At 38.4% G+C, this 26,282-nt stretch overlaps 1 protein-coding gene and 1 non-coding gene across 8 annotated transcripts in view; both read left to right on the top strand.

Annotated features, from left to right (window-relative positions):
• LOC110054075 (receptor-type tyrosine-protein phosphatase delta-like) overlaps nt 1-26,282 on the top strand; it is a 60,860-nt gene that overhangs the window by 9,407 nt on the left and 25,171 nt on the right. For 3 of the 7 annotated variants that reach the window (XM_089286920.1, XM_089286917.1, XM_089286916.1), the window contains exons 2-4: nt 12,695-12,725; nt 15,518-15,701; nt 23,156-23,437. In XM_089286920.1, the coding sequence (XP_089143046.1) occupies nt 15,620-15,701; nt 23,156-23,437 (364 nt within the window). In that variant the 5' untranslated portion in view covers nt 12,695-12,725; nt 15,518-15,619. Of the gene's footprint in view, nt 1-3,886; nt 4,436-8,658; nt 8,891-12,694; nt 12,726-15,322; nt 15,702-23,155; nt 23,438-26,282 lie in introns of those variants that run through there. The other 4 variants (XM_089286921.1, XM_089286915.1, XM_089286918.1 and 1 more) reach the window with 3 other exon arrangements.
• Trnar-ucg (transfer RNA arginine (anticodon UCG)) lies at nt 25,985-26,057 on the top strand. The gene has a single exon. It is a non-coding gene; the product is annotated as a tRNA-Arg (tRNA).

Raw genomic sequence — 26,282 nt, 5'->3', positions numbered from 1 at the left:
GTAACTGAATGAGGCTAGACTAAATAAAGTAAGAAGTAAAACATGTATCTAAGGAATTCTAGATAAATATGATGGCCTTGTTTAGCTGTGTGCAAACTCAGTGGAGTGGAGTTGAGTTACACCAGTACATAGCCTGAACTGATTGAAACTAACTGCGACTGAACAGTAACTGAATAAGGAATGAGGCTAGATTGAATAAAATAAGAAGTAAAACACGTATCTAAGGAATTCTAGGCTGTTACTGAGGATAGCACAAGGTGGCATTGAAATATCGGTACTGACTGTGTACTGTGTATAACGCCGTGTTGGCCTCCGGTTAGCCATAGCCTGTTCAAGGCTCTTAGAATGCGAGAGAAACAGGAAAAATGAGAAATAAAGACAGAAAAAGAAGAGCGCCATTATCACGCTTTTTCCACCACTTAGCAAGAAGACCCCGCGACGAGGAAGAAGAGCATATCAGCGTAGTAGTGTGGGTTTTTACTGTAAATGCGGAAGTCTGACTGAGAATTCCGAAGTCTTTCCCATCAAAGTTGCTCATTCAAGGTCTTCACACAGCTGTGCGAATAATAAGAGCACTCTTACTCTCACAGCTGTCGACTTGCTAGCCTATAGGCACTGACGAAAGACAACGCTTTGTTTGTGCCAAAATATGCACACAAACAAACCTCAAAAGACTGGATTCCCGCTGGCAAGCCGTTAGGTGTGTACACTGACGAATGAATCACTTGTATCATTGACAGTGCTAAACTAAGGAACACTTGGTGAAAATTGTTGCGGGATTTCACGGTAAAACTACGTCAAGTCCACGCGATCGAGAACCTTGACGTCGTCGTAAACAAGCCAATCAAGATTTTCCACAAAAGAAGGGCGGCGTTTTTTTTTTTTTTTTTTTTTTTCTCACCAGCGAGAGCTTAATTTGATGCAGGTACGACTTTTGTTTTGTTTTGTTTTGTTCGAGGAGAGCTTAAACCTCACTATCAGCCGACTTGATAAATGATGGTGATAAATCAACTGTCAGGGCCGCTCGTTTATCAGTTAGTGAAAAGAAAGAAAGAAACAAAAATAGTTTCTAGACAGTGGTGTTAAACTTTCGCTTGAAGGCATTTTGGTCATAACAGCTTTTTGGTTAACAAGACCAGTCTCGACGTTGTTCCTTACACTATTTTTGTAACTTATGATTTACATATAGAGTTATCCAATTCTACTGACCTAGACATTTTTACGACCTTACGGAGTAATTATCATCTAAGCGGCTAGCCTTATTCTTCCTATTTCCCACTGTTTTGCATACGTAGGTAAAGCAAAAACTTATCAATGAAAAGCTAACCCCCGCGGAGATTTTTTCTCGTGTGTTTTGGTGTTGTTTTCGCTTTTTTCGCGCCCAAAACCACAGGTCGCGCATCGTTTGTATTTATTCATGTATGTGGTCCACATGTTGTTCGCCGTCGCGGTTTGTTCTTTGTTTATATGGACGGATGAAATGATTTATTACTGGGCAAGAAAAACATTGATGTCTGCAACAGCTTTATAAGGAAACCAGCCCCAGGGTTTGCTTGCGGACTGTCTCCTGTAAGGTCTTTAGCAGCTCGGTTATTCGCCAAGTTTCAAGTTTGAACCGACATTCTCACTCTACAATTTGGCATTCGGTCCATGGAAATAAGCAAAATGTGTTATACGTTGCATCATATATCGCAATTTCCTTCTAACGACACGCCTAGTCTGCCAAGCTGATTTCAGCATCTAAGTTCACTTGATGCAGTCGTTAGGGGCCAAACGGCGAAGTTAACTGCGACGTAGAGAGAAAAAGAACTAGTTAATCATTTCCGGCTTTAGCAACTACGAATTATTTAATTGTTCAGCCACACATTTCGATTCATGTAAGATTTTGTTAATTAGGAATCTTTTGGTTGTAACCCCGTCAACGATATATGCAAAAAACACTATATCCAATATTCTCGCCACATGACCACTTTTCTGTCAGACAATATAACCTGATGTTCTAATAGTAAGAAAACTGGATTCTGATCACTCACAGTAACTGTATAGGAACATAAGCATTCCCGCAGGTGTTTTAGCTACCAGTCTGGCATCAAAACAAGAACATTCCACCTCGCCACAGAGTCCTCGACAATTTTGGTCAGCGAAAGGATCAAGGGCTGAGTTAGTAACCAGGCGCGAACGTGCATGGCTGAAAACGAGTGGAGACCAAGTAGAGCCCATCAGTGTGATCATCACCACATCCTTGTTATTTGGCGCCATTTCTTTTATTTCGCCAGTTTTGCAAAAACATCTGAGCAATGCCGGCCATCCTGAGAGATAACTAAACAGCCTAGCTTCCTGCTATGTTTCTGTCACTAAGCAGAAGAATGCAAATAATTGAACTCGAAAGAGATAAGCCTTACTTTAGATCCGTCTCGCTGATAGCAAAGGTTTTCATAATCCAATTCTTAACGGGTTTGGTCTACTCGGATAATTGGGCGATTAACCTTTCCAAGGTAAAATCTGTATGTTGTTCGAAATTGGACAATCATTTACCATTTTAATTTGTCACAGCATCGCGAGGCCAAACTGCAACAAACCGCCAGGGCGCTTTTCTTTTTGATCAGTTAAGTTGTCACACATTACTGGTAGTACTAATATGACAACGTCTGACCAATCTTATACAACATAATAAACAGAACCACAAGAGCCTAGTCGGTTCTGCTCAATAGCTTTCATGATTGGTAACATACGTATACTCAAGGTTCCTTTAATGGATTCATGGTTTTATTCTGAGGTGAAAGGGGTTAAACTATTAAAAGCTGATCTCTCAGTGATCTAATAATTACATTGTAAGTGTCCCTCTTGTAGAGAAAGTTCTAGAGCCAGTAATTCTATTTACAGCCTTTCATCGGGCGAAAGACTCGTTGAATCTAAGACACAACTGAACCTGATCTCAGTTGACTGAAAGACCGAGAAAAAGAGCTCAGTTTAGATGGGTATCATGAATCTGGAGTGGAAGCTGCGATGCCAGTGGTGACTGTGGCGCAACGATGCCAGCGGTGACCGTGGTGCACTTACGAACACTCGCGATAAAGTAGATAATCGATCAGCATCTGCTTCTCGAACGGCAAAACCTTTGGCTAAACTTGAAGTACACTAATATAATAACACAAGTCGCTCAATTTTGACTGAGAGTTCCTTTCGCTCACTCTTTTGCCTTTATTTGCCTCTTTAACACGCAGTTCATCCAATACAATTTTAAGTCAACTTAAAATCATTTCAGCACAGCCATGTTTGGCGGTAAAAGACGAAATCACCGCGTAGTTTGGAGTCCATTCATAGCATGCCCTTCAGTCTAATTTAACCTTGTCACACGAGTAGATCATTCCTAGTACATCGCTCTTTTTCGATTAAAATAGAACTTTTTGCGATAAAGGAATAACATGGCATATTTGTGTTATCTCCAAAGTTAATCCCTTTATCGTGTGTTGGTAGCTTGTGACGTATCATGAAGGGTGGTCAATGACATGCGCAGCTGCGAGTTATCAAAACGTGAAAGACGTTGTAGTAACGTGGTGAATCTGTTTCCCACATGCACAGTCAGATATTAATTCTTCATGATCTATGGCCTTTGTCTCACATAGATAGAAACCGACAATGGTTTATCGGTGAATGTTATTTGGTATTTCCATTCCGGTAATAATGAGCGGCCGAGTGTCGAGCTCATTACAAAGAATTGGGTCGAGACATGCCGTGTACGCGTTTGCCCTTTTCATACCAGGCTCCGATCAAGGATCAGTATAGTCTAGTCGACCATTTGAACCGTCCTTGTTGTCTTTTTATCGTTCGTATGATTCAAGTTTAATCCCTCCACCCCGGCCCACCGTCTTCAAATCATGGCAAGAACTGCGCATTTTGATAATTGGACTTGGAAGACGGCCGGAGGAAACTGGAGGACACACTAAAATAACCCTACAGGATGAGTCAAGTCTTTTGCCATAATCCTATTTAAAAGGTGGGATTAAGACGACTTGGCTAATGGCGTCGCCGTATCGCAGAGATTTAGTTAAGAATCGAGAATTAATCTTCTTTCGCAGCGTTTCCTTTATAAATGATGCATAAGCTTGAATGGAAAACAGAACAAAACCCTGACAGGAATGCTTTGGGACACCGTAAGCTTTGGGCGCAGGCCAGTCACTTAACGGATTAAGAAAAGAAAACAGATACGGCTCTATGCGATTGGGGCTTAGGTTTGTACGAGAACGATGGATTCATTGACGTTTTGATATATAGAAAAGCATTTAATGTATAACCAATGGGCTCCTTGTAAAAGAGAAGGGACTTTGATACACTGAATCAGTACCACAAAAGAGGATCGGAAATCAAACAGCCTTAACACAGTGCAGGAGCTAATTTACATTGAGTCCTGCGTAGGCCTCATCTGTCTTTCTGAGTAAGTGCATGTTTTTGTTTGATAATTAAGCAGAGTGTACTCAAACTAAGATAATCATTTGACATGACTACAAAATTTGCAAGGTGATAATTGGAAACCTTGCCGTGGGCCCAACATTTACCTATAACTCCATGTCCTTCTGCACTTCATTTTGAGTTGCTGCACACTTGCTTCAAAAACTGTGTAGTAAAACTGATATTTTCACCGCGTTAAGGGACGCGAATGTGCCAGAATTCACAATTTCAGTGGACAGACCCGTTTCTTCACAAGAGTTTTTGCTAAGTCAAAGCTATCCGAGTAAAGCGCTTCTCAGTGAAAGCCTTAAATCTCGTGGACAATGTCACGTTGTGTACCAGAGAATTTTCCGTCTAGAGGAAACGGTATAAGATTCGCGTAAGGCAGGTTTGACTTCTCGTGACCTCCAGATAGACATCTGTAGCCGGGTCTTCCGTAAAATCAGTGTAAATTAAAATCCCTCTAAAAACACCAAAACTGACATTCTTCGGTGATTGGAGAATGCAAGTTTTGGTGTTTTCACGACCAAGTTTATAGATAACCTTTCAATCTGAAGCAGGTGCCGAGTTTATATTCATCTTTACGACAGTGCTCAAGAAAGAGCCCCGGCATGTGTCCCTTGTGACGAAAGTTCTCTAAAAGAATACACTTTTTGATGAAATGTTCAAATCACTGTATTTTCGCCAGTTACCGGAAATCGTCGTCTACATTTCGACGGATCGCGTCTCGGGTTTTACCGCAAGAACGCATTATGCTAGCTTTTCAATTTTGCTCTTTTCTGCTTGGTAGCCTAAATTTCTTCAAATTATCGGCAAACATTTGATATTGAAGCAGTTGAAACCCACTTCTATGAATCGCAAAACTAGTGGAGCAAAGTTTGCAATTGCTTTGCATTCTTGCAAGGAAGTGAAATAGAAAGGTAATCATTGCGGTTAAAACTCCGGGGGGGGGGGTGCTCCCTTATATGGGCTATATAGAGTAAACAGGGTAGGTAAAATTGCAAATTTTGGTCTTTAAGCGGGTTTTGGGACTCGAGCCGAACGCCCCCACCCAATTTCTCTGGGAGTACCCCCGGGTCTAAACGCCCGCTGACTAACAGAGACTAATCACAGGTCTTGACGGTAATTACAAGGTTAAAGTCTACGTCACGCCATCATCAGCTGTGACTTCAAAAGTCCAAAGGCTGATCTACTCAAGGTAACCCATATTCTGTAAATGTTCCTGACATACAAGGTGCATTGTTTCACTACCTTGCTGCAGAAAAATCTCCGTCCAGATTTCAGCACCAAATCAAGTGTTGACGAGCTTATTATTCTTGTTCAAAGTATCCAAAGCTTGCCGTGACATGACCGCTTAATGATTCAAGGTACATTCTAAGTCAGTGAAATTGTTGAACATTTTAAGCTTCTGCGGACAACAGTACCTAAATTGCTTCGCTTTACACCATAACTGAATAGCTATGCTTCATCTGTAAAGAACGAGAGCCAAAACATATGCCCTTCCTCGTTTTTGTATTGCTTTTTAATTCTTTCCGAAGAAATTTTAAGTATGGTAAAAGGAAACCCCATTCCTTTTAAGCCCCAGGATTTATGTTAAGGATCTTTGTGTCCTGTTTATACAGTGGTGCTTTATCTAATACCCTCTAGCCCCTTTAAGTAACTTACTGGCCTGGTAAAACTCCAGAAAAAAAGGCATCTATCTTTCTCTTAAAAGATAGTTTGGTTTATTCTATCGGGAGATCTCTGAGAGATGTTCACTGTAGAGTTATTCCAAGGCTTCAAAAGGAATATTCGGTAATCCCGGCTCGAGAGTGAATCACCAAAAAGAAAGAACGTGCTACGGAAACGGCGGGAAAAATCGCAAGATTTCTTTGGGATGCCATACCACATCCATACTGCGTTCAAATGAAAGTTGAATCCTAATTAAATTATTATTAAACGATTAAAAAAAACACACAAGTGATTAATTAGGAAGTCGTACTTATCAGAGGGCAAACATGTCGAAACTTAATTGTCCGCGGGTTTGACAGAAACCTTCTTTTAAATCTTTTAAGTTAATTTGTCTAAAACTTGGCTCCTTAAAGCTGAGAAATCCATTTAAGTTTTGTTTTTGTGTAGCTTAACTTTCATCTAATTGAACGAGTTATTTTCAATGCCCGCTGGGGTAATCTTTGGGCAACTCACAATGATTTAAAGACGAGCCTATTTTCCTTAAATTCTCACCCTGTGACCTTGTAAAATCTATTATTGCAAATCTATTAAGTCTTGTTTTTATGTAGCTACACATGCATTTAACTGGGAGAGTTATTTTCAATACCTGGTGGGGTGATCTTTGGGTCATCACTATTTATTCAATTTGGAGCTCACAACAATTCATGGTCAACGTTGAGCGTATTTTTTTAATTCGCACTATGTGACCTAAAATCTATTAGTACAGTAGAAATCCTTGTTTAATGGCTTAAGCTTATTTCTTGCAAAGATTTGCCTTAAATGCGGTTTAAACTCAAAAAGAGAGCGCAGAGAGAGTGGAAATACCAGTCAACACCGACAGTTATGTATCCCGGCAGTGTGCAATACCTATTTTAATGTTTCTCATTTGTACTCTCTGGCTAAGTAACCTCCACTAAGTAAAACGTTATTGTGCTTTAATGTTCTTTCTCTAAGCAAGTTTACGGACACAGGACGTCACAGTGTGAACATGATGTACATGAAAGCTGTTAAGTGGGCAACTGACTTTCACTGTTTATTGTACTACACAAGGCGGTTATAATTTCTAAAAGTCTTTGAATGAAACCCTTCATGTATGTGTGACCATTTAAGTGAAAGCTACTGAGCAGTACTTTTATGTGTTACTGTTTATTATGCTGTTCAAGGTGGTTCTAAATTTTAAGTCTGTGGATGAAACCCTCAGTGTGTGACCATCTACTGAGCAGTACTTTCATGTGGTACTGTTTATTATGCTGTTCAAGGTGGTTGTAACTTTCAAGTTTGATAAAACGCCTTGTGTGTGGCCATTTTTTAAAAAAAGGTTCTTGAACAGCACCCTCATTTGACGCTGCTCAATCTTTTTTTTTTTTTTTTTTTGGAGTCATATCAAATTTGGGATATTTTGGGACACGACCGTAAAGTTTCGAGAAAGCGCAAGTGAAAATTAGTAACGATATGATATCTCCTTCAGTCCGTCAATTTGAATGCCACTGTCCTATTATTTTGCCGCATTCCTGAAATTCCTGAACGTCCAATGGGAAATCGTCTTCTCTCGGCTGATTCGAAGACGTTCGCAATTCTTACAATTCGTCTTAATTTTACAAACAAGACTAAGAAATCGTGAAGACGCCAAATTGAAAACAAAAACAACAATACACGCGCAACACACTTCAGCCGATAATACACGCAGTCTAACTGTTTTGCATAAGCAACAACAACAATGACCTTGTAAGGCCAAGGTACTAATAGTGAGAGAAAATAATCCCGTTTATAACAGGAAGTACTTTAATCAATCTTCTTTTCTCCGTCTCCGGCTTATTCTTGCGGATAACCATACACCTTTGAAGCTGGATGTCAAGGCACCCTGACTCCAGGTTTGGAGTCAAAGTTACAAAATCGTTGCCAGGTTTTCCTTCGATTTGCAGAATTTTTGCAATAAACACCTCTAAACTCTAGCCACAACATAACAATAAGAACAGCATTTCAGTAAAATTTGAAAGGAATGTCGTAAAAATTAAAACCGTAAGTGATCACGAAGTAAATCCCACTTCCTAATGGATTCCGGCTAATTATTATATCAATGTCAATAATTGTTCTAGACTGACTTGTTGGCCATGGGCTTTGATCCAATGAGCCAGGCATCAGTTTGACGTTTCTCAGAAATAATTCTAAAATAATGTGACAACCATTCTTTAAAATGTATAGTCTCTATTAAAAAAATAAAACGAAGGCACGTTAAAACAACATCAAAAAATCCAAAAGAGCAAAAGCGCGCGTGAAAGTTTCAGATTACTTTTCTGATGAATTTGCAACGTTTCAAAGTAATGTACTCCCAGTTATATAGCAAATCACGGCTAAAACGCTTTTTTTTGGTAGAATTCGTTATTGTTTCACAGGAAAACACCACAAAAGGGACAGTAAAAGTACTAACAAGAGTACGCTTGCCAATGCCAAGGGGGATTATGGGTATGGTGGCAAAGAACCAATCAGGCTCAAACTTGTAAACAATGGAAAAGTACAATTCATGTGCTATCAAAGTAAAGAGATTACATGATCAATTTAGATTGTAAATACCACTCTGTAATAGCGTATTCTATATGAAACGAAGAGCTACAACAACACAAAAGCGTTACCTTATATACGTTTCAAAGAAAGTTTAATCAGTTGAAAGGGGATAAACTCAAGCACATGGTTACAAAACTACAACATCCGATCACAAGAGCAAAGCGACTAGGTGAGCATCTCTTAATTACTCCAATAATTGGTCAAATTTTTTTTGGTAATCAAAACTGTGGAAGTCGATTGCTTTTGGCGATGATTCAGCGCGTATACATGATGCACTGGTGTACTGTATCATTCACTGTGTTACATTAGGAGATTTATTGTTGTATGGTTTACAAGCAAGTCGCTGTAATTGACCTCACGGTCCAAAGACGAAACAGATACTGCTATTACAGTATATTCTGCGGTTAGAGAATTTATTTACGTCGTTTGAAAATCATGCAACTATTTGTGTGCACTAACACTGTTTTTCTTCTACTAAAATTTCTCTTTCCCGTTGCGTTAAATGATCAAATAAGAACAGTTTTGTTCCACTAGGCAGTAGATAGTAGTCAGCGAGGCTCCGCATTGTCCTTTTCGATTCAAGTCATACAGTACGCTTCGATCGATCAGATTGTTATTAATGGCAATTTCGTTGGTTCACCGCCCAGCTTATTGCCACAGATCATTCTGTATAGCAATACAATTACCTCAGTTTTTCAGATTCATTTCATTTCAGTTTCATCATGTATAAAATAAAGTTTTGCCAAAATTGTATTGTGATAAGATTGACGGTTAAAATTTCCATTTCTATTAAATCACATAAATTCAAGAGAACGCGATAAGTCTATTGTGTTTTGAGACGACGAGACTGCATATAAATGAACCCGGATTGTGAAGAAGATTCGAACAACACCCAGTCTGACAAAGTGCGGTCGGACGAACTCGAGAAACTATATAATTTTTTGAGCGCGAAAGTCTAATCGAGCTTACTGTACGCACAGGAACTCAACTTCTATAAAGTGATTCGTTATTAAATGGATGCCACAGCGATTGTCAAAATTTTGATTGTCCCAAATCAAAACCAAGCCTTTGTTATTCACACAGCGTTGTTTGCTTTTGCCTTTTGTTCGTCTCCTTTGGAACCGGTATATCTATTTTTCGTGGATGTGGAACACTTATTTGCTGGATTTTTATTGTTTCCTGTGCATTGTTACCTCCTTTTTCCGTTGCACGAGGCTTAGGGGTGAAAAAAGAATAGTTCTTGCGGTTAAGAACGAGACGAAAATCGACTTTTCAATAAAGTCGATCAAGGAGAGTGCGTTGGCAAAACGAATTGGGATTAATAGCGCTTACCGATTGTCTCGCAGTAAATGGAATTTCGCACGTCATTTTAACTAAATTACGAATAGCAAGGACCCTTGGCAGTCACACAATTGTTTGATTGGTTGAATCGTGAAACGAGCATACCAGTTTATTGAAGGGCGTTTCATGCACTTCTATCATCAAATAGGTTAGTGAGAAAACAACAAAACGGCTCGTTGTGTCACACAGTTCACTCAACTAGTATTCTGACAAATACTGGAATCGGTTCGCTCGCAAAGTTTATTGTCCAAGTGTCTTAGAACTCTTTTTTTGTTCGGATGGCGAACAAATAGGTTCCAGACGGTGGAATGTCACTGTTCTCTCGTTGCAGTAAGTCACATTCTGTTTCTGTCTTCCTGTTGATTCTAAGCTCGTAGAAGTTCTTCCAGTTTTGCAGTGTAACATCAGCCCAGCATTTGACCTAATATATTATCCTTTTTATCACAATCAACGCCCTGTTCACACGGCTTTTTAAAGCTGATCCGCGTCCAAAAGCTACATGTGGGGCCTACAGGGGTCTCAGTGCAGGATTTCAAGTATTTGGTCCCTTTCCAATGCAAGGCAGACAACTATGAGCTTTGAAAATGCTTTATTAGCTACAGTTTTTAATTAAGACTGAACAAGTTTAATCGGGGCTCTAAATTAGCATGTTTGTTGTTTTTGTCTATAAATTTAGTTTACTGTGACATGAAAAATCCAGCCTTATCAACAGTTGACCCGCAACTGTCCACAACTTCGATTGTAACAGGAAATGTAAACATCGGTCTTAAATGTTTGGCTCGGTGAAGAACGTACTTCCTGCCCAAGTATTGACAGCTCTGACGCAGGCAGGCCAACAGTGTTAAACCCTCTTGTTAATTCCTTGTTTCTTTTGGCAGTTACTCAAGTTCAATGACGAAGCATGTATTCAGTCGAGGATATTCTTACTTTGCAATGGCTACGGTTGTAGTCAAGAGCTTTTATGACGAGCTTGTGAAGAGTAGATGGTGCTAACGTCTTAATGAGCTATCTGAGAGTGTCTTCAACTATGTTGATTTTGTTAATGCTCGCACGAAAGGAAAACTATTCAGAAACGACTAAACAATTGAACGGATAGAAAAAACCTTAACAAAAGTTGGAATTTTAATAAGAATTTTACTTCTGACCAATGCAAATTATGTAGGCTGCTGCAGAACTCAGAGAACTGAGTAATAAAATGAAGACAGTGGTAAACAAAATAGATCTTGAGGGCACCGTATGTGCCCGCCATCATTGATCAAGTAACTATACCATAAATCTCAAACCGGTGCTATATATAAGTGATATTAAAGCAGGACTTGAAACTTTGCACGAAGATTGTCATCTCTCACGCCAAGAAAAGAGATATCATGGTCTCTTGCTCACGTTTAACAGACTTACCGCGCGAACATGTGAACGACAAGTTTTTATATAAGGGTAAGCCGTTGAAATTTTATAATTCTAACAACGTACACTTGTGTAAACGTTCCACAGTTAAGAGATTCTGTTAGTCTTCTCCCTAAAGCTTTGTGTTTTTTTTCTGTTTCACTATCTATCAAATTTCATCGCGGATTACATAACTGAAGATTTTTGTATGCAATTGTACATGCACGGTTCCTTAAATTAAAGCCCTCCCATGCAGTGGAATGTTCTGCCCTCTTTCTTATTGAATTTAAAGCAATTCTACTGAAGACTGACTCTAGTATGTCTGGAATATATTCTCCATTATCTACGGCATGGCGTTCCACTACGTGCAAACAATAAAGTTCATCAGTAGAAATATAAAACATGAAAAACTAAACTGTAAAATTTATGTTGCCGATATTAAAGACTGGGACAAAACATGACGAAAAACTATCAATATGCTAGATTAGGTATGGAAACAAAATAGGGTACTGAGTTCGAAATGTATATTTTTGGCAAATCTCAAAGCTCAAAACTCAAAGTTCGCGTTTTGTTTTTCAATTCTGCTTGTTTTGTATGTTTCGTCTGCAACAGAGCGACGTTATCTCAAGAATCCCGGCATGCGTTTGTATATGGTTCCTAAACTGATCAAGCCCTCCCAGACTCCTCGCAAAGGAATGTTATTCCCTTTCTTATAGAATTTAAAGCTACTGTACGTTAACGATGACTGACTTTCAGTCTAACTAGAAAAGTTAGGTTTCCATCGCCACGTTATCGACAGAACACTGGCGTGCGTTCAATCACGGGCAAACAATGTTGACAATTACTATATTTTCAGTCCAGAGATTACACTTGAGAGCCTGTCCAAATATAAAACATGAAAATCAATATTGTAAAATGTAGTTTGATAAAAAGTTGGGACAAAATATGACGTAAAGCTATACTGAACGCGCTAGGGAGGGCCGTAACCCCCCAAACATTCTGACTGACGCAATGTCCATGAAAATATCATGACCCCAGTGAGTTGGCTATGTCAGAATTTTGGCTCAATCTCAAAAATGAAAAAGAAAAAAAAAAAAAACCATTCACATTCTATATGTGGCTCCATCACTTTTTTTTGTCTGCGACCGATCTCCATCGACTTAAACAGCATATATATTGTTTCAAACTTGATCTAGAAATTACACAGAAACATACTGAGACCAAGGTATATGTCTTTTCACTCTTGCAGGTACATCGTAAAGGCTTTGACTCCTAAAAGGGTAAGTTGAGAGTAGAGCAACTTTTGTTTTTGATAACAAACTGCAATAACAGAATTCAAAATTTCTATTATTTGTTTATCAAGTGACATGCAATGAGAACACTATTCTGGGTACCGCGTATTTCGAAACATAGGTCGCAATTATGCATTGCAACTGAATCAAAATATTTTAAATAAATGCAAAGTGAAAAGAATTTCACAGACATACAGGCTTCTTTAGAGAAGAAAACGGACGCGTGACTCAGAAAGAGAATTTATAAAAAAAGGATTTGCAGTTGGTCGAGAGGATCGTTTGACATGAAACCCAATCGATCTTGTTCCTCTATGGACTACACTAATGTAGTGTCAAATGCTAACGGTTCTCCTGGCCAAAGAAAACTGTTAAAAAGAGAAAAAAAAACCACAAATTTGAGATTGCCTCTGCCACTGTTCTGTTTCTTGATGTTTATTGTTCTGTTCTGTTGCTATTGACTGGAAAGTGGTGTGAACCCGCGCGGCTTCCTGTTTCTGCGGTATATACGCGAGTATGTATGCGACACTTTTTTCGCCTTGATCCATTTTCTGGCTATATCAAGCTGATTATGTATCAAATTCCTTGAGTTTTGAAGTCGATATCGGGATTTATACTACAAGACTAAAATAAAATTAGGTGTTTTCATGTGTTTCGTCGCTGGTTCTCGTAAACCCCGAACCGGCAGAGGCCTTTTTGACGACGCTAGCCACTGAAACGGCTGGTTTGCGATGAAATACCAGCGCATCGAGAGATCGACTTTAACACTTGCCTCATGGCTTAAAGTTTCAGTTAACAGGGCGTCACCCCAAGAAATAATCTTAAGAACCTCTTAAACGCTTAGTGACTCAAACTAACACCTGCTTTATTCGCCTTTGAAAGTTAGTAGGTCTGTGAAGAAGACCTTTCAAGTCGCCCTCAGTTCTTTATAAAGTGTGTCCGGGTAATTTCGGTTCCATTGTCGCATATTTCATGACAACTACTCGAGCATATTTCCTTGCATGAACCGTATGTGCTTCCAGGAAGGGAATAGAATTTAAACTGATATTTCTTCCTTTCTTTTTCTTGGCTCGATGTTTTATGATAAGTAGGTCGGACTGATTAACGCGCGACGCCTCAGCTCGGACGCAAATAAAAGCATCAAGGAAAATTCACTGGATTTAGCTTATGCGATCAATTACGCTTCAACTTAGAAAAATGGTTACGGATTGTGACACGCTGGGCAGGCGTTAAAAAAGATCATGTCTAAAAACTGGGTGTAGAAATCATTAGGCTAAAACAGTTTGAAGAACAAAGAGCGCCACTGTCCACACCTCCACTAAAAATTCCGAAAGGAAAAGGAGTGAGCCTCCCTCTACTTTGAAGAAAATCTCGGCGAAACTTTCCAAGGGAGAGCTATAAATTCATTTTTCTGTTGTTGTCGTCCCACAGAGCGAAACTTCGTGGTCAATATGTCAGGACAGCTGAACATGTTTCAGTTTCAGAGGTGCTTAGCCAAAGTATTCAGTTTTGAGTTAATTTGGCCACGTACAAAATTAACTTTAAACTTGAAGGAAACCTGAAAATAATGGCTTTTCAACATAGAAAAACACCTAAGAGATAATAATAAACCAGAAAGGAAAAAGGATGGTTAAGGATGGAGAAGATTTACACGGATTACAAACGACGAACTTGAAAAATTAGGCTAAACTTTTCAAGATGTGCAAACCGTGACGCCTTCAATATCTGCCACTGCGATATTGGCAAACACAGCTGAGCATATTTTTTCCACTTCGGCCCATAGCCCAAGAGAAGATGAAAGTAGTCTTTTTCAAAAATAGAAGTTTGAATTAATTACGTTTTCAGATCTTTACACTGAGATCCAAAAATTGATGACTTTTTGCTATTGTTGCAGTTTTTCCAAAAAAAGAGGCCGGTTTGGAGAAAATGAAGAAAGTAGATTGACTCTATTTCAAACACTAACCTTAAAGTCAAGATCCCACGGCATGGTCGAGTAAAGCACTATTTTGATCAGGGTAGCCAAAGTCTGAAAAAAGAAGGAAAGAGGAAAAAAAAAAAAATAAGCTTGAAAATTCTCATACTTCGCAGCTCGTTCCAGTCTCTTGGGGTTGTATAAAACATCCGAGCGAAACAGCGATTCGGAAGATTGGGAACAGTTGATTGTTTCACGGGCTTGTTTATCAGTTTATATTTTCATTCACGAGTTCTTCGCGGGGCATAATTAATTTGTTTCCCACGATCTCAAAAGACCGTGGCGAACCATGTTAGGGTCTGGAACGCTTGAAATTTGAAAACTTTAAGTTACTGTACACAATTCTCTTCAAAGTCACAAGGGACAGACCCCCTCCAAGCTCACCACAAGCTAAATACAACTCTTTTTTCTTCAGCTCGGCAAACAATATTTTGATGAATTTACGCCTGAAGGTCACTTGGGATTGATAATTGTTTATATTACAAAACTAAACACAATACCCGATCTAATCCACGAGAATTTTTGGTATGCCATTGTTAAGAGTTGAGTGTCACTTTGTATTTGCCTTGCGAGCGTTTGGCCTTTGTCACTCGTCAGTCACGCTTCAATGGCGATAGTCACGTGGTCCTAAGCCCTTGCTACGATCTCTCAGTCATGAAAATTTTAAACGCAGCCGTAGGAAGAAAACGGGCAATTGTCTCGTAGAAAGCTGTCTGTGTTTAGATCACTCCTACAATTTAACTTAAAATATCTTTTTCTATGGCGATGGATTTCGAAAACCAATTGTAGTTTCTTTGATCTTATTTCGAAGAACCAAGTAACCGCTGTAGCAAGCCGTGAAGAGGACGCTGAAATCAACGAAGCGGCAGATTGAAAACCACTCTACGTTGTTGATATCAGCACTGAAATCGACATGGAATCATTTTGCGTAAGATGTGGGTGGTTTGTTCTGTTATTCTGGACGTTCCAAAGCGTGAATTTCGCCCAAGGTGAAGGTAAGGAACGTTAAAGATGTTTACTTAAAAAAGCATATATCTAGGTACGATGACTTCCGTTTTCCTCACGTTCGTTTCCTATAAAGACAACTGGTAAATAGGTTTACGGCTATTGATACAAAATCTAGCATCAGCCCATAAATTAGCCACAAAGTTGGCAGCAGTCGTTTTGCTTTACTTCATTAGGCTATTTGGGTCGATTGCCCTTCGGGGATCACTGAAAAAATGACTTAAACGTATTCCACTTCTATGATTTCGTAGATTCGAGGCCTTGGCGAGTTGATAATTTTGTAAACAATACTTGACTACTGGAACGCAAATAGTACGCCTATATTCGGCCGTTTGATTTTAAAGCCATTTCCTACTTCGATAAAGGATGTTTGACGAATGAAATCATCGAAACAGGAGTTGAGTTGCAGAGGGCATTTGATGAAATACAAAGTCTCGCGTTGCTACGTGAGCATTCGTGGATTGAAAATTTTATTATTTCGCGAAGCAATCTGAAATTTATATCTTCGCTTGATTGTTATTGCTGTGTTTTCGACACGGTAGCCGATTTTGCTCATTTTGTTCCATAGGAAATATATTGATCTGGCATCGAACAGTTTCCAAATAATACGACTTCAACCGTAATTTTAGACTACAATTGAAAAGCTAAATTGCTTAGCGAATGATGCGAATTCAATGGAAACCACAATGTCTCTTTGAACGCGGGAACTGCTTTAAGCGATTCTCGCTTTGGAAAAACATGCAAGAAAAGTCTATACGTTCCTTTCTTTCGAATTGCGACATATAAAGAGAACAAAGGCTGGGCTACAAAAAACAGATACAGAACTTGGATTTCACGGCGAGATCGCCTGTAAGGAAACATTGCGTGATTCAAGATTATTGTGCCTGTAAAAATGTCTGTTGCTCTCCGGTTCATGACGATGTCCTCCGAGTATTAATTCAACAACGGTCGGTCTGATATTAGCCTAATTTAGCAGCTCATTTATTCGATCGCGGCCTCGAATATTGGACGAAGTGCTAACCTTGATAGCTTTCGGCTCGCCTTGAAAACGATATTTTGGCGGAGAAATATAGCTCAGTGGTCGACCACGGTTTGATTGCCTTTTGAGCTTTTTCATTTCAAAACATCAACAGAAGTGTTGGTTTTAAAAGGTGACCAGAAAAGGGGATGGGAAAAGCAGAATCGCAACTAGTCAGTGTGTCAGTTTCAGAGTCACCCCTGAATCAAAACTCTTAATTCGCAATTTAAATTTCAAGATTCTTGCACGCGCGGCTGTGATCCCAATTGACACATGTATCCTTGGGGAGTCGAAAGAGACTCGCAGAAAAGTGTTTGAAATGTTAATGCAGATTTCGTATCGAATTTTCACTAAATTTTGTCAACAGCCCAGTTGGACTTTGCTGAAATCAAAGACCCTTAGTTTTAAGGCAGCAGACTGTAAAACCAAATACCGCTCTACGAAGCGGGGCGTTCTGAAAGGGATTAGCTTTCCGCACTAGGGCTGTCGAACATTTGATCTGCGGTGTAAAATTTCAGAATATCCACACGTTTGCTCGAAAATACTTTTCGTTAGTGAAGGAGAATATTTCAGTGCTTTCAAGACCATCATTAAAATAGCCATCAGATTAGTCGGTAGATAACGTTTCTGAAATTAGCTACAGGCGACGAATTTTTAGCCTGTCAAAGATGAAAGGCCATTCATGTACACCTATGTCTATGTACATGAAGAAATCAAATTTTCTGCACTTCTCAGCACTGTTGCGACATTCCAAATGTCTATTAGTAAAAGAAGTGACTTTACTTCTTATTTAGAACACTATAGATAGTAGTGACGTACCAAATTTGAAATGTTTTTGTACAAGATTAGAAAAGCAAAGAAAGGTTCGGCCCGGGCTTTGAGAAAGCATTTTAAATCACCACTATCTCCTTGCGGTTGGGATACAATGGCAGCCGCGAAGGCAAAAAAGCTATTTTGCATTCATCATGAACAGACATGGAGGGTTTTTTGTGAATTTTAACCTCATTTTTATGTGTTCATGACTACAGTAGGAAAATATCTTTTGTTGTCTGGAACAATTCTAATCCATTACCATGTCCGGTGCTCCTTTTACGAGGAGTGGGTGAGGCTGACTAACCCCTCTTCCATCTTGTGGGTTGGTTATTCCGGATTTTAACGAAAAAATAGTCCATAACAAAGTTTTGGTAATTATTTCCTGTGATGAAAATGTTAAAATTTTAAACCTTGCTTTGCCCTGACAATTAATTTTCTCTTAAAAGTATGGTAAGCCTACACGTTATGCACGCGAAAAATATTTGCACCTCTGTGCATACTTAACACAGACTGTACATGTATTTAGTGAGGTTAGGGCTATCCTGGTTGGAAGGGGCCCAAGCGTTAGAATTGGTCTTTTTGGTGACATAACTATTGCCGGCCTTGTGGAAATACTCCAACCTCTTTGGCCCTTTTAAAATGGGAATTAAAATACTTGGCAGCCAGGTTATTCTAAATCCTTGACAACAGCCATTTTAGAGGATTTTGCTGGTATTTTGTCCGATTTTTACTGCAACACCTGTTATTTCTATTTGACAATGCAGTCAAGGATATCTCAAAGAAGACGCACGTTTAGGTCACCCGACTATTCTCGCTTCATACTCGTGGACTCTGTGGCTCTACGGAAACCGCATGTGACCCAGACATGCCGCCGGCTTCCGTCACTGTCATATCATCCATAGAAGACAATTGATGCCTTGAAATCCTCTCGTAAGGGGAGAAAGCCAGGGCTACATATACTCTGGCACCAACACACGTTCTGTTTGCACTTCAAATTAAACAGCACTTGAAATTATAAACCAAACAAACAGCAGGCATCTCACAATCAGTTGTTCCAATTCCAAAAGTCTAAGGAAGTTGACCTTTAAAAGAAATATTTATGGACTGTTTGTGGTTTCCTCGGAAAGTGATCTGTTTAATTTTAGTTTTTGGATTTATTCCCATTGTGTGTTAACCATAGTAACTGTACAACCTTTCAACGAAAGCTTACGGAGAGCGCCATTCATTCATCGAGAATTTTCCGAGTTAAATGGTAGGTTTGTCATGCCGTGGTCAAATGCTCACGGAGAACTATGGTAATGAGACATTTTCAAAATATTCCTTGATCCAAAATCCTGAATCTTGAGATAAGTTTATTGATAAGTTTGTTTTATCGAGCCAGAAAAACAACTGCTCTCTTGAGATTAGACCATTCACTATTTGTCATTTCATCATCAAATCCAGTTGACATGTGTCATCTTGTATACGTTTTGTCGCCTATGTCAATTATATCGTATGTCTTTTGATCCATCCTACTTGCAAAAAGTAATTGATTGAAATAAACCTTACACATTCCTGTGCAGTTGAATTAATGATTCTTAAAATAACACGGATTTTCCTCATCTTTTCATCTTCTAGATAAACTCTCCTGTTTTTGGTATCTTTCCCAGTCAGGCAGTAATTAAATTTGCTTGTCCGCCCGACTGACTGGCTCTTTTTTGCCATGTGCCTATCTCCATGTGTTTGTAACTTATCGATTCATTTTTGAGATGACATAACTATAGACGTATTAATTATCTCCTGTGTCTCTGTTGATAATATTTATGATGTTAAAACAAATTTCCAAATGCAAATGTTTCTTAAATGTTTTAAAATTCTAGAGAAACTTTTTGCTGACCAGCATGTGAAAGACTTGTCAGTCAGCCAAAGTCATAAGGGCTTAGAAGTTCACGTGTAGTCACAGTAGACAATTTTTATATCTAAGACATTCTCTTCAGGTCAGAAAGCTTGCCCAGAGTACATCTATAGAAGTACTGTACAATGTGTTTGTCTGGTTGTTACCAAAGTACAGTTCCCTAGCTATGATATTTCTTAAAAATATCTAACATTTCTGTGTACCAAGAGGCAAACATTTTATATCTTATATTTCTGTACACAGCATTATGTAAATAGCAGTAACATTCTCCTTCTTTTTCCGTTTGTTTTATTTTAGCCAAAGTCACAAGGGTTTAGAAGTTCAGGAAAAAAAAAAGTTTAACTCCACACTTTGATAGCAATTAAAATTAGTTCTATCACAAGCTGTTTCCAATTAAATTGGTCCTTATGGAAAGACATTTCAAACCTTGCCTGGCCTCTAGCCAAAGTAAAAAACTGTGACCACAAAAAAAATCTTTCAATGACAAAGATTTTCTTCCCACATGTATACAGTAGACATTTTATATCTAGGTCATTCCCTTCAGGTCAGAAAGCTTGCCCAAAGTACATCTATAGAAGTACGGTACAATGTGTTTGGTTGTTACCAAAAAATAGGCTATAAAAAAGTTTTGGTAGTTTTTTCCTGTAATAAAAATGTTACAGTCTTAAGCCTAAGTTTAGGTATCGGCACATGTACAGAAGTGTCGGGCAGAAACTGTAGCGACATAGTCCGACTAGGGTTACCTTCACCTTGCTTTGCCCTGACAATTAAATGTCACCCAAAAGTATGGTAAGCCTATACGTTATGCACGCGAAAAATATTTACACCTCTGTGGGTACTTAACATACACTGTACAGGTGTGTTAATGAGGTTAGGACCTCATATTTAATCAAAAAGCTTGGTGTATCCTGGTTGGAAGAGGCCCAAGAGTTAGAATCGGCCTTTTTGGTGACATAACTGGTGCCAGCCTTGTGGCAATGCTCCAACCTCTTCAGCCCTTCTTATTGGAATGTCATATTTTTACTGCAGGAGTTATTATGCCGCACATATATCCCTGAATGCAAGACTTAGAGAATAGATGACGGTTCTTGAATTTGAACTGCAGAGAGATGTTAAGACATGAATGATCATCAGAGTTGATAGTTGTGAAAATAACACCTTAAAAAAAAAAACAAAAAAAAAACATGAACCATCTAACACATGATCTCAGTGATATTATCACACAGATACTGTTATCGCAGTGGTCATGGGTTTGAATCCTGTCCAAGCCGGAATTTTTTACAAGCATATAACCATTATAGTTAATGGAAGGGAATGATGATGAAACCTCGCAAAGTTCTTTGTTGTATGTTTTTGTTCTCTTTTTTGGCCTTGACTGTGCACAAAACACAACAGTTGTTTTACTTCTGACTGAGGATCTAACCAACAGAAACATTTTGGTTACATAATCAGTGCTTGCATATGAATGCAAATCAAAACATTGTGCACGGACATTTACCTTCTGGGCAACATAAATCTTGTCATCTTTGTTTGCTCCTTTCATGTTTGCTGAGCTTCATAACCATTCCTCTCTATTAACTATGACATAACTGATGAATTCATGTCTTAACATGTGCAGTTAAAAAAAACAGTTAAGAACCTAGTGGTTTAGGAACCTGCTGCCAGAAATTTGCCATTTCAATACCAACAAATATAAGAACCTGTTTAGCCAAGCAAGATCAAGCAGGTGCTTTAATATATGTGGGTTCCAGTTAAATTATGATAACCATTTCAACCACGGAGTGTGAATTTGAGATTGCAAATTTCTATAACAAGAAAATACCTAATACTCCCAAATACAAGAACCTATTTTGCCAGACACATGGGTTTTTATTGTATATCTCTGAGGACATTTGCCCTGTTCCTCACTAATCAATGTCGATAAACGGATTCATTCTGGATGTCAAATTTAATTCATCTTTGTCATATTTTTCCACTTTCTGAAATAATTTAATTTGAATTTGTTTTCAACTCTGACCTTGCTCTAACCAGCCAGTAATTAACTGTGGCTAACCGGAATTTTGTTCAAATATTTATCCCATTTATTTTGGGTGGAGCATGGTAAGAGTGATTGCATAATCAGTTATGTATACACCTGTAAGTGTATTACGTGTACCTAACAAAACAACTTGATTACAATAGCCTAGATTAAACCTTGACCTCAAATGCAACCAGGTCAAATTACAGTACAAAAGCATTGACAAATTCAAAATATAAACCAGTCCATACCAGCAATGTACCTATATGTACACAAGTACATTTACATAAACCATTATTTATTATTTGTTACTACATTTGTATATACTGTTTGGCATATTTGGCTTAAAACTGAAACCAGCAAAAAAATTGGATTTTAAGTTGTGTTCAAAAATCAATTGTATTCATGTCAATCAGCAACCGATGATGAAATTAAAAGAAAAAACTTGAAATGTGTAAATGCTCTTGAAATTGCATTTGATTCTTGACAACATTCGAATAATGATACATTTGTACAATGTAACAATATGAGTGACATATCATATACTGTGTACAAGTGTACATTTTAACAAAGTGTGACGAAATCTGCACGAGTGTACATTTGCATTACATGACATGCACATGCACACATATGCTAAGTCATATGACATGCACATACACACATATGCCAAGTCACATGACATGCACATGCAGACATATGCTAAGTCACATGACAATGTACATGTAGATGATCATCAGCAGACACTTGTAAACAAATTTGAATTACAATCGAACTTTGACCATCGCTCTGATCACTTGTCAAACTACAAGTTATGTATCTTCTAAAATGGCAGAGGCTGGTGGTGAAATTGGTTTTCTTCAAACACAAACAAACCATCCTGCTATATGTCACTCAAAGGTTCAGTGGAATTTAGTCAATGGAACACTACATTGTGTTCCATTTTTTCCTAGTAAACTGACCCCTGGATGGAGGGAGGCCCCTGTACTGAGATTGCCCAAGAACAAAGTATAACAGACAATCACCAGTATCTTAATTAAGCCTGAAGTTGCACTACTTAAAATTGTGTTATTCCTTAAAATTGTGTTGTTCGCCATGGAAGGTTTTTTAGTTTAAAACCCACCCCCCTGGAAATTTCGGTTTAGTTTCGCACTTTAAAACTTTTGACTTTTGGAACCCCCTTCCCCCTTGGGATTTCCATAAACCTTCCTTGGGGTGGATATGAATATTTTCTGGAACTGCACTTTATGACACCACTATCAGATCACACCAATTCTTTTAAAAGTAATGAGGACTTGTTTGAAGGATTAAGCAAGCTGGTGCAGGCTAATTTTACGACAAAAGACCCAGTACTTTTCTCTGCAGTGTTTATTAATTAAAGGCTTTAAGACCAAATTGTAGTTTTTATGTATAGTGTATTTTTGTTATCTATAAATCTGAAAATGTGACATCATTGAACAAATTTTCTTCTATGTGAGAGCAACCTTTACACATAAAGTACCTCTGAACACAACAAACTTGGTGCACAATAATCTCGAGATTAGCGTGAATACTTTGTTTACTTTTTCTTTTGTTTGTTAATTTTTTGAGTCATTTATGCCCTGTGCCCCACTGGGGGCTAGAAGGAATGATGGTGATGATGATGACTGTTACTGTACAATCAGCTTGTTCTTCCATAAACAATTTTTTTTTAATTTCATTCTAGCACCAACAGCAACTCTGACAGCTCCAAATGGAGCTCTCGACAGAAGCTTCACACACTTAATATGCCAAGTCACAGGGAACCCAGAGCCAAGCATCACATGGTACAAGAATGGTGTAGTTCTTACCGTCAGGGCCAGGGCACAGAAGTTCCCCATTCCCAGTGGTGAGCTGCTTCGTTTAGGCCCCACTTTGAAATCACGCCATGAGGGTGATTACACGTGCAAGGCTTCAAATGCAGATGGCACAGCAACATCTCAAACAATGTCGATAAAAATCTACAGAGGTTAGTTGAACAGAACTTATCTACTAGAAAAAAACACTCAAAAGTGTATCACCTTTTGTTTTTCTCCTACAGCAAAAATGGTTTTACTTAATTAGCAACATTGAGTCACCCAATCTCTAAATTAAAAACACTTTCCCCCCACCCCACCCCTTCTCAAGAAAAGCAATATTGATGAAAATCTACAGAAGTTAGTCGAGCAGCATTTATCTATAACACAGGTATTTATGGGTAAAAGCCAATCAAAAGTGTATCACCGTTTGTTTACTTCTTCATCATTGTGCACAGCCATTTTAAAATAGGTATCCCTTCCTAAGAGCCAATTTCTGACCCAACCCCTTCCTCGACCACCCCCAACCCCCCTCCGATATTGTAAAAAATAATAATAACTACAGAAAAACCGAACAAAATACATTGTACAGCTGCGATTTCCCTTTGCCTTCTTCATCGGAAGACCATCGCTATTTTATCAACCAGAAACATTTCGTGAAATGTTGCAGCACGTGCGTATTGTTTTGCACAATAAATATTCCGCGTGTTCAATTATGTAGAACGTTTAAAGTAAGAATCTATTTGTTTATGATGTTGTTTTTATGAGATTCATATTCTTATACCAAGCCTATTCTAAAGCTTGAATACTTTAAGATACTTTCCGAAGATATATGTGTATACATGCGCACATTTCTTAAGCTTACATTATGTAATTACATGTATGCTGACTTAAATCTTATACTCAACAACAACTCACCTTCCGTAACGCGTTTGTGGATGTTTTGTATTCCCATTTTACTTGTTCTTTTTATCTCCTTGGCGCGTATTTTCCCATTTTATACTTTACAAGCAGGAAGTTCAACAAAAAAATCCCTTGAAAGACAACCATTTTCACGCATCGCCACTCGGTCAGCGGTTGGTCTACTGTTGTCTGATCATACGTAGTGTAATACTCACAATCTTTTGTGCTTAAAATCGGTGAAAGAAACAAATTGAACTATCAATCAAAGAGACCACCGCGAAGGTTTTAAAGCTCTTGATAATCGGCTTGGATAGAAATTAATGAAAATGCCCCAAAGACCAGCTTGAAATCAAAAGCATTCCTACATGACAGTAGTACGATTTTATCTTACGTAACGCGAAGCTAAGATTTCTGAGAAGCCGGCTTTCGACCTGTACATATGTTTGGAGGTTTCTCTGTCAGCAGCACATTTCTTTTCAGTGTCTTCAACTGCTTCAGCAGTTAAGGCATGTTATATGAGCCGCTCTGAAAATTCTGAAAGTAGTACATTTTGTTAGTTTGCGACAGTGACTCAAACTAATATACTTGACCACATTTCTGTTTAATTCCATAATCAAATGCTACCGACATCAGATTTATACAAGATTAAAATTCCTGTGAATGTTTTTAGTCCAGTTTGATCTGCTGATTGTTCTACTGCTTTGTTTTCATTGTTGCCAACAAAGCGATGAACTCCAGCAAACATTTTAGCACCAGATTTGACAGACTGTATCATGTAATGTGAACTCAGGTTCTATATACCTTAATCTCCTTACATTTTATTATCTAAAGCTCTTTTACGTTTCCTTTTTAGAAGTACATACTGGAAATTGTTGACTTTGAAAGAGCTTGTGAGTTTTTTCTGCTGCTCATCTAAAGTCTCCTGCTTGCCTTCTTAGTTTTGTCAATATTTGCTCACGTTTGCCTCAGTCAGTTTATTCTGCCATTGTTCTCCCTTTTTAGAGTGTGTTCAACCTCTTTTGTTATAAGTTATTCTTAATTGAAAGAAAAGTAAGTAAAAGACACTGGTTTCCATTACACCTTTCATAAGCTGTTTACAATGCTTAATTATACACCTTTGTTTATCATCACATTTATGGCAATACAAACGAAAAGTCACGCACAAAGTCAAAGGGTAATTAAATATATATCTAATTTTTCCTGATGTCTAATTACTATGTACGTAAGAACTTAACGAGAAAAAGTTCGATCAGTTGCAGTAACATTGTGTTAAAATTTCACCGAATTCTCTGAAGTAACATTAAAGCTTAACAACTGTGCAGTGATCATTAGGCAAAACTGATACGTTAAGGTGTGAACTAAGAGGGTTAAGGATAACTCTTTCGTGAACACGTTTCCATCGTTATGTGCATTCGAATAAAGGTGTGCTTGAGACAGTTATTTGTTCTGCGTATTATCTGAAGACAGAACCCCCAAGAAGTCGAACAGGCGAAGTGTTTTGTGAGCTGTCGAAGCGTTTGTTTTACCTACAGGACGCAGTTACATGTTTTACAGCAGGCAAGTTGCCGGAAACTAATTTGCCAGTAGATGGTTTTCATTTTTCGAGTTTCACGTAAAATGCACTCAGAAGTAAGTAAATCGGCCAAGGAAGTCTACCAGTCCCGATTTAAAATCACCTCTGTGTTTAAAACAAAACCTGCTTCATTTGATTTGAGTTTAAAGTCTTATTAACTCAGGTTTGCTTTGGGAAACAATTCATTTCCCTGAACTCATTTTATATGGTAAACAAAATAAATTTTAACTTGCTGAACGTGGCTGGCCGCGTGGCCTAATGGATAAGGCGTCCGACTTCGGATCGGAAGATTGAGGGTTCGAGTCCCTTCGTGGTCGTTTGCTTTTGAATTACGTTCTTTTTTTCTCCTTAATGACCATTTGTCTTTATTTTTTCTTTCTTTCTTTAGCGGGTTTTGCAATAAATTTATAGTATTGTCTGCCAAACGCTAGGAAAACTAGCATAGCACCAAGTCTTCGTTTAGGATTTCCATAACATCATATGAAGCCTTCACAAGTACGTGCAGGATCGTTTTAAATTCAGTTTTGTAAAGTTATCGATGA

This window comes from Orbicella faveolata, unplaced genomic scaffold, assembly GCF_042242905.1.
Source record: "Orbicella faveolata isolate gen_17 unplaced genomic scaffold, um_ofav_v1 contig_14, whole genome shotgun sequence".
Taxonomy (NCBI): Eukaryota; Metazoa; Cnidaria; class Anthozoa; order Scleractinia; family Merulinidae; genus Orbicella; species Orbicella faveolata.
Note: the sequence above shows the minus strand (reverse complement) of the source record. Positions and strands in the feature narration are given on the sequence as shown.